Source organism: Lemur catta, chromosome 13 (genome assembly GCF_020740605.2).
Source record: "Lemur catta isolate mLemCat1 chromosome 13, mLemCat1.pri, whole genome shotgun sequence".
Classification (NCBI taxonomy): Eukaryota; Metazoa; Chordata; class Mammalia; order Primates; family Lemuridae; genus Lemur; species Lemur catta.
The window spans coordinates 63,008,440-63,017,046 of record NC_059140.1 but is presented as its reverse complement, the minus strand read 5'-3'; the positions used below and the strand labels follow the sequence as shown (position 1 = coordinate 63,017,046).

Genomic DNA, 8,607 nt, shown 5'->3' with positions numbered 1-8,607 from the left:
TTTGAGTTCAATGAAAACAAAACCTTTTTTTGAATGTACATCAGTTTTGCGTGAGGAACTCTGTGGGGCAGTGAGGACAGGAGGTGAATAAGATGTGTCCTTGCCCTTAAGAAAGGACAGTGGCCTAGCTGGGGAAATAGACATGTAAGCAACTTCATTGAAGAAGGAATGAGGTAAATGCTGTGGAAGGGGCATGGGAGCCATGCTGTGGGGGACAGAAGAAGGAGCCTTTAGTCCTGAGGGAGGGCTCTGGGCAGGCTCTAAGGGAGAGGAAGGGCCTGGTAAACAAGGCCCACAAAGACCAAGAGATTATAAGTGGAAGGTGTTGGGTCAAGGGAACAGTATGAGGTGTGCCCTTCCTGTTCCTGGACACATTTCCCTTGTCTTTCCAGATTTCCTCTCATTACTTCTTCCCACTCACTTGCCCCCCGCCAACTAATCCAGATTACACATTGCTCAATCCCACATGCTCTAGAAATATCAAGGTCCAGTACACAGCTCTACTAATACTGTTTCTAAACTCAATAAAAGTTATTGTCTGTCCCATATACTTGATTATATTTTGTCTTGTTTTCTTAATTGTTGTCTTGATGCCATAAGAAAATAGAGAAATTGGGTTTGAGTTCAGAGAGTGTTATATAACACTTCTTTTGAATTCTCACTGGCCTAGTCAGCAACTGTACAATGGTAGATTCCTAGTTAAGTATTAACTGAATTGAGTGATGGTTGGATTATAGTACTGTGTTGTGAGTTGATTAGCAGCCTAAATCTGTGTCTTTTACCCTCTTCCCAAGAGGCTTCTCAGCCAGACTTGTCGTGGCTCAGCCCATCTGAGATCTTATTCAGATTCCATGACATGGGCCACATCCATGATGTGGGAAGCACTCCAGAAAAGTCCGGTTACACACATGTAAGATCTTCTTATTACAAGTTGTGATTACAGTGTGAAAATTGGGTCATTTGTGTTCTTTGTGTCCTGATACGAAATCATGAGTCACTTATAGCTTTCATCTCAGAGTATTACCCAAGGAAATAAAAGATCTCTCCATTTGTATAATGGGAGTTATTGAAATGATGGTGTATAAATACACAATTTGCAGATCACTAGAGCAGTCACTGACCCAGAAAGAGAATTATCTTGAGAGTTGTATTAGTTTTAGTTCAATACTGACAAGACCATGACCACTGTTCTTGGGAAAGCTTTCTTTTTCCCCCTTCACTTTTATATTTTCTTTTCAAAAAGATTAAACTGTATCTTAATTGCCCAATAAAGACAGTTAATACAGTTTGGCAGGAATTCTAATGAAGATGGAATAGACCAAGCATCTCAGTAAAGCTGTTATTTTAAAAATGACCAAGCATGTTGATATAGCCACTTGTATCTGGATTACTCCCACCCCTGAAGAGTGGCTTTTTGGCGAGAGTGTGTCTGAAAGATTAAAGCAGAGCAAGTTGCCTTCTATATGTTTCACTTAATCACTACAGATCTAAATGAAGATTTCAAAGTAACTATTTCAAAGTGCTTTGAAAGTAATTTTCAAAATAGTATTATTCCAAAATAGCATTATTTCAAAATAACTATTAGTATATGCCTTTTATAATATGGGCAAGGAGGGATTATAATTTACTTAAGTTTATAGAGGAAGGGGTGGAATTCAATCTAGGATTTATCTAACTCCAGAGCTCACTCCATTGAGCTTTTGCTTTCAAAACTGAAAATGCCAGGATCTTGTGGCATGTATTTGAAAAGAAACCCCAACTTGAGTTGATGAATGGATATTAGACTAGATAAGCCTACTGGCAGTGAAACTGGATGATGACCTTAAAGCCTTCTTTGAAAATTTGGATTTTATTAGTACTGTTACTATTAACTATTTGACAAGGTAAGTACTTAGAAAATTTGGTACCTCTGATAACATATAAATAATTGTAATACCTTTTAAAAAATGAAGTGATAGATTCAAGGGCCTGCAAATGGCATATTTGTAAAAGTTTTAAAAATTGAGGTAAAGTTTACAAACACCTAAATGTATACATCTTCAGCCAGATGAGTTTTGACAAATGCATAGTAAATCCGTGTAACTCACACCCGAACCAATAGAACATATCCATCACCCCCCGGAAAGTTCCCTGGTGCCTTTCTCCAGTGACCTGCTCCCCAGAGCCCACAACTGTGCTGTGATTTCCATCATCAGACATTAGTTTTGTCCGTTAAGTGGTATATTTTGTGTAAAAGAAAAGCAAATGGTAAGCCGCATTGCACATGCAGCTTGGTTGCACATGCGGTTGGTTACTCGGTAACCAACACAACCATTAAACAAGGCGGAATCCATCCTCTCTTTTTAAAAGACAACTTTTAACACTTGCAAAGTAGAGTTTTTTAAAAAGTTTAGCGTAATTAAATAACCAATTCTGATTCCAGGGAAAGGAAAACGAAAATGCCATTTACCTGAACTGTGTTGTTTTGAAATCCTTCAATAATTTTTGGGAAAGAATGTATATGCAGCTAAAATGACTTATTTTTATGGTCTTCCAGAAAAAAATGACACCAGGGGAGACGGGATTGAATTTGAAGTGCCAGGAGACTGCTGGTTCGCCCTTAAAACCCCGGCGGGCTGCGGGTCGGGTGCGTGTTGGGGTGATCTGCGGCTGCGGCGGCCGCACCCGGTCCCCGCAGGACCCTGGCGCGCCCGCGCGCTTCCCGCGGGTTTCCTGCCCGGCAGCGGCGAGCTGGGGGCGGGCAGGAAGGGATGCGCTTCCCAGAAGGTGCGGAGGCGGGCCGCGCCCGGTCCCCAGTGCCCCCAGCCCCCGGTACCCGCCCTCCCTGCGCCGTCGGGGGCGGGCCCGGGCGGGGCTGCGGGAGCGGCGCGCCGCGGAGCCCGGGCGCGCAGTCGGGACGCGGGATGCTCCGCGCTCTGCCTCGCGGCCCCTGAGGCCTCCCGCCCGCCTCGCCGCCTCGCCCCGCCGGCCCGCGGCTGCTGCACCCGCCAGTCCCGAAAGGTAAGAAGAGCGCTCCGCGGCCCGGTGCCCGCTGGGGTCGGGAAGTGCCCCCGGACCCGCCACCTCCCCGCAGCCCGAAAGCGCAGGTGGACGGTGGCGTTCTCTCCATGCACCCGCCTCCGCCCCAGGGGACACGCTTTAAAAAGGCGTCCGTGTCCGCAGGTCGGAGCCCCGACTTTGACCTGACTCGGCTCTCCCCGGGCGCAGGTGTTGCAGAGTGACTGAGACCGGCCATAGAGCGGTGTTGAGTCCGCACTGTTGAGACTTGAAAAATCGCGTCTTGGGAATGATAAGCGTTGCAGAATAAGTTTGTTTCTCCCCTACCCCCGAATAAAATCCTTTCTGGGACACAAACAGTGTGAGAGAATAAGCATTTCAAAACAGTGCTCATTCAGAGAGCCTTATGCTGACGACCCCAGGGCTAGATTTCCAGGCTTGAACTTGACTTGCGGGCCTTTGGGAAGTTGAGTAGATGGGGCGAGCGCGCAGGTTCCCAGGGAAGCTGCACCCAAACCATGGGACCAGGGCAGAGCAGACTGCACTGAATACATACATAAAGCCTGTTTACACCAGCTGCTTTGGAATTAGGGATTTTCTTCTCATAAATATTATTTTTAGATATACACATGAGCATGTGCATGTTTGTCAGAAGGGACAAAATCACTTTGCTTCTTTTTGTTTTACCTTTTATTCTTTGACAAGTCATCGGTCCCATGGATATTAGCCTAATTCATTTTGTTTTTCTGCAGCTAATGAAGGGGAATATAGAAGCGTCTATCTTAGCTGGTTTCAGCAAAAACGTGGGGTCTAAGGTTGAGTGATGCTATTAGCCATTGAGAATGTTCACTTCTCCCCACCCTCACAGCTGATACATTTAGAATTTCTCTATAAACTTTTATGTATCTGAATGCTATATAAAGGTATTTTAAAATGTGTTAAAGTATACTTAAGTTCTTATTTTCTTAGAACGATTCTCAAGCCAAACATTGTAAGTAGCAAGTCGTGGTATTGGGAACAACATTTCAAAGAAAATAAGCAAGTAAGGTTGGAAAAAAAAATTACAGAAGCATGTTATGATTTTGATATGACAATAATTGATAGGCTGGTTTGTTTTATAAGTCCATTTCCATTCAGTTCTAAACATAGATTATCACACAATTCTGTTTTATCGGTCATTTTCATCAGAAGGAAAATGTGTTATAATCACAAAATCATTTATGATCAGGGGCTTTAACTTCTATAGTGGTAGAAGTGAGCAATGTGGGAGTTGCCAGTTCAACTTTGGGGAGCTAGCTTCTCCTTAGTTTGGTTACTGAGTATCAGTGACTTAAAGGAAGCATTTTGATTTCTCAAAGTACCCACGCTTGTCCAAGGAATACGGTGATGCTTTCTGCAAGGGCTTCACCTGCCGTCTTTGGCCAGGTTTCCCAGTCCATGTTCGAGGAAGGGATTAGGCCAAATCTGTGGGTAATTCCACTAAAACAGAATTTTCTGGTTTTTTCATTTTCCTTTTTTCTTTCTTTCTTTTTTTTTTTTTTTTGCTGGGGAAAGGAGGGTGCCCTAATCATCCCCATAATTACACTTCAGATCCTTCAAATCTCTGCTTCCCTTTGAGGAAGTACAGTATTTCCTTTGTTCAAGCAACTCATACTGACAGAAAGCTAATAGAGACACACCAGTTTCCTTTCCATTGAATTTTGGCTTATTTCAACCAGTCCTCTTAATTCCATTAATTTCTGCTCTTATCTGAAGGGATGTAACATGTATTTGGAATATACTATATTTGCTTATCAGAATATGTTAACTAAGAGTAATAGGAGGACTGTAAACATTAAGAAAATATGTTATTTGGTTATGTTTAAAAACAGATAGTTTGTTAGACTCTAGTATGAAAAAAATTGTTCTTAAATGCCCTGCATCTTGTTCTATGGTCTAATAGTCTGTTTATATCAAAGTAAGTGCTTCTTTCCACAAATCACTCTGAACCACAGGCCAACAAGGCCTTCCCTGCCCTCCTAGGTAGTCTGGAAGACTGCTGTGTGAATCATCTGTCTCCTGGTGCATACCAGCAGCAATGGTATTGCAAGACTGACAGAGGACGATAATTGTAATTTACGTGTTTTCTCCTTAGACTACCCTAAACAAGGGAAGTCAGGGCCACGTGAAGTTCACATTTAATTGTAATACTGTTGGTATCTTTTTTAAAGCTCTGATCGTTTGCTGTACCTCCTAGGAATCCAGAAATGAAATAATCCAGATGACACATCGGTTGGGCAAGGAAGTGTTAATAGCCCACTTGTGGAAGCCAGGCAGGGATGGTTTGGGTGTACACAGCACAATGCTAAATGAAAGTCTGGCAAAAATTTAGTAAATTGATCAGTGTGAAATGCCAAGCAGATAAATAGTGTGAAAATGTGTTATCCAAATTGGCTATTAGCTTTGATAAAATTAAGCTAGTAACAATAAACTCTCCGCTTAAGGATATGCTATAAAGAGCAGAGACTTTGGTGTTTTGCAAAGATAATCTTGGTGTTGAGCATACCTGGATGTTCTTGACAGGTGAGCTATAATGGAATAAGGGGCTTATATAAGTACAGGTCATTGCCCCAGGGAAAATTAGTGTCCTCACTAGTTTCCTTCCAGTATCACTTACGAAGTTTGATTTCTTGGATAGTTTTGTCATTTCATGATTACTATTTTATGAATCACATTGAATGGAGCCATCATTTCTTGAGGTTCTAATTTCAGGTGTTTTTTTTTTTTTTTTTTAATCACAATTTGAATGTGAGAAAGGACATGAGGAGACTAAAGACCTGGGATTTTGCTGATCAGAATGAAACCAATGTTGAAAGACTTCTCAAATCTATTGTTGGTGGTGCTCTGTGACTATGGTGAGTATTGTGAGTATACTTAATGCTACAGGTAGCAATAAACGTAAGTGTGAGGTTTATAAATGCATTATATTGATGACTCTTCATGAAAGAGGCAGGGTAGAGTCTATAGTGCAATATCTTTTAAAGTGTGATCTTTGCAGCCCTGGGTTCTCTTAGGGGCTTCGGGGGTTCTGCATGATTGATTCAAATTTCATTTTAAATGTATCTTAACTCTTTTTAAAAATAATAAACAACAGCTTATTTCCATTTTAACAAATTGGAGACAAGCATGATACCTTGAGTTCTCCTTGATTTTCCAGTAATTCAGTATAATAAATCACAAACATGGTGTGATGTTTTGTATACTGAGGTTCTCCTTAAGATTTCACTTGACAAGAGAGTTTTGATGCTAAAGTATCTTTGGAACCAATCTGAATTTCAATCCTTGATGGTTGTGTGCTCTTAGACAAGTTTCTTAGTCTCTTTCAACCTTAGCAATAATATTGACTTGACAGGGTTGTTGTGATACAATAAAATCAAGAATATGAAATACCTTGAATGTCTGAGCATATAGTAGGTGCTTAAAATTAGTTCTCTTGGCCGGGCGCGGTGGCTCACGCCTGTAATCCTAGCTCTGGGAGGCCGAGGCGAGTGGATCGCTCGAGGTCAGGAGTTCGAGACCAGCCTGAGCAAGAGCGAGACCCCGTCTCTACCAAAAAAAATAGAAAGAAATTATCTGGCCAACTAAAAATATATATACAAAAAAAATTAGCCGGGCATGGTGGCTCATGCCTGTAGTCCCAGCTACAAGGGAGGCTGAGGCAGGAGGATCGCTTCAGCCCAGGAGTTTGAGGTTGCTGTGAGCTAGGCTGATGCCACGGCACTCACTCTAGCCCGGGCAACAAAGTGAGACTCTGTCTCACAAAAAAAAAAATAAAATAAAATAAAATTAGTTCTCTTCATTCATTTTGTTTCCATTCTCAGAATTTTATGCAACTAGTGAACCAACACAGTCAACAATATAACATAATCTTCACTACTTTTCTTTTGATGATTTCCAGATATTTCATAGACATCTAAGCAGTTGATGGTATGGGAGTGGAAATTGTTTTCAAATTTGATGAAAAAATTGTCATCCAAAAGATAAAGAATACTGGCTTGTATAATATCACTGTTACAGCCAGTTAAATGGATCAGAGCATGTGCTGTTCATTTCACTTAGTAAATCTCCTTTCTCAGTCTTTTCTTTTTTAAGGAGTTTATTTAAACAAGAAGATGCTTCATTTAAGGAAAACTAATGTGGAATTTAATTCTGTTAAAGTAATTTATTCCTACCTAAAACCAGATTGCTCTACATGTAACAGCCTTCTACAAAAATTTATAAGTCTCCTTGGTTGCATAATGATAAATAAAACATCAAAATTCTCCATTTAAATCAAGTGTGCAAGGATGTTTGTTGTTAAGAGCAAGATATCTTAGTAGAATATAAAAATAAAAGTTGAATCAGTATAAAATAGAGCATAGAGTTTGAGTTCATAGGTCACAAGGAAAGTATTTTCATAGATACATTTTTTTCCCGTTTATCTCCACTTCATATTGATCAAAATATACCATTACAGGTTAGCTTTTTTTTTTTTAAGCAACATGCTTATATAGAGACACCAGTTACTTTAAATACAATAAAGAAATGGGGAGAGGGAAGATGAAAGAATAGAGAAAACTATTATAGTAGTCAGGATGTGAAAGAACCAAATCGTAGTTTTCTAAATGAGCATGTATTCTTGTCTGTAGGAACAGGAGTTCTGGAGTAAAGTAGCAAGTTTTCCCTTTATACACACCTCCTATCTGCTGCTGCTGGAATCCATCAATTGCATCTTTGTTCTCCATTTCCAACTTGGCATGCGTGTCTATGTCATTGATTGGCTCCCCATTAAATCAGAATCTGATCTGCCTCATTGACAATTTCTGTCATTCATAATAGACTTTCATTAGTTAACTAAGTAGTATATATCTCTTAATCTTAAAATGCACCATAGAGCCATCCTGCTCCCTTCAGATTCAAATTAATCTGATTTTGTTCTCAGTCTTAACTTCTTCCTGTGGCTGTGGTAAGTGCTGGAGTCTCTTTAGCCCTAGCTCACGAAGGTGCCAGGTCAGCTTTGAGCTAGCACACAAGCTGCACCAGAATCGGCCACCTTCCTCAACCTTGAGTCAGCTCCAAGCAAAAGGGAATTTTCTTCAACTTCTGTTTTGCCTAAATGGAAAAAAAAAAAAAAAGAGCTTTATCCTGTTATAGTTTTCAAACAAGTGATCAAGAATTCAAGCCTATCCAAATTTTAGATATTTTATGTCACCTTATCTCAGGTAAGAACTAGGTGAAGTGCTGAGCTAATTAAAACAAAAAAACCACCTCTGTGTGCCAAGATATTCATGTGCTGATTCTAATAATCACTGCCTGAATATCTATAAGGGTATTTTAAAGACTACCAGCCAAAACCAAAACACATGAGCCCCTTTGTATCCTTTGGACATTTATGCTATGTGTGTATTATATATGTGTGATGCATATATAATAATAATAAATTCATAACTTACGTAAGTTGTTTTTCAAACCTAAAGGGCACTGTAGTCCCTTAAATCTAGAATTCTTACTCTTGCCATGGGCCAGCTGATTGTTGCATTGCCAAATTCTGCCTCCTTTGATACGTATTTGGATAGGGTTCAAAATAGAAAC

The 8,607-nt window shown here is 40.4% G+C and overlaps 1 protein-coding gene across 4 annotated transcripts in view; it reads left to right on the top strand.

Moving 5' to 3' along the window:
- The first annotated feature begins 33 nt into the window (after nucleotides 1-33).
- The window catches only part of THSD1 (thrombospondin type 1 domain containing 1), a 28,769-nt gene continuing 20,195 nt past the window's right edge, over nucleotides 34-8,607 (top strand). The window contains exons 1-4 of one of the 4 annotated variants that reach the window (XM_045567284.1): nucleotides 34-173; nucleotides 795-910; nucleotides 2,537-2,626; nucleotides 5,794-5,891. In XM_045567284.1, coding sequence (XP_045423240.1) covers nucleotides 5,834-5,891 — 58 coding nt within the window. In that variant the 5' untranslated portion in view covers nucleotides 34-173; nucleotides 795-910; nucleotides 2,537-2,626; nucleotides 5,794-5,833. Of the gene's footprint in view, nucleotides 911-2,536; nucleotides 2,627-2,901; nucleotides 3,001-5,789; nucleotides 5,892-8,607 lie in introns of those variants that run through there. The other 3 variants (XM_045567287.1, XM_045567285.1, XM_045567286.1) reach the window with 3 other exon arrangements.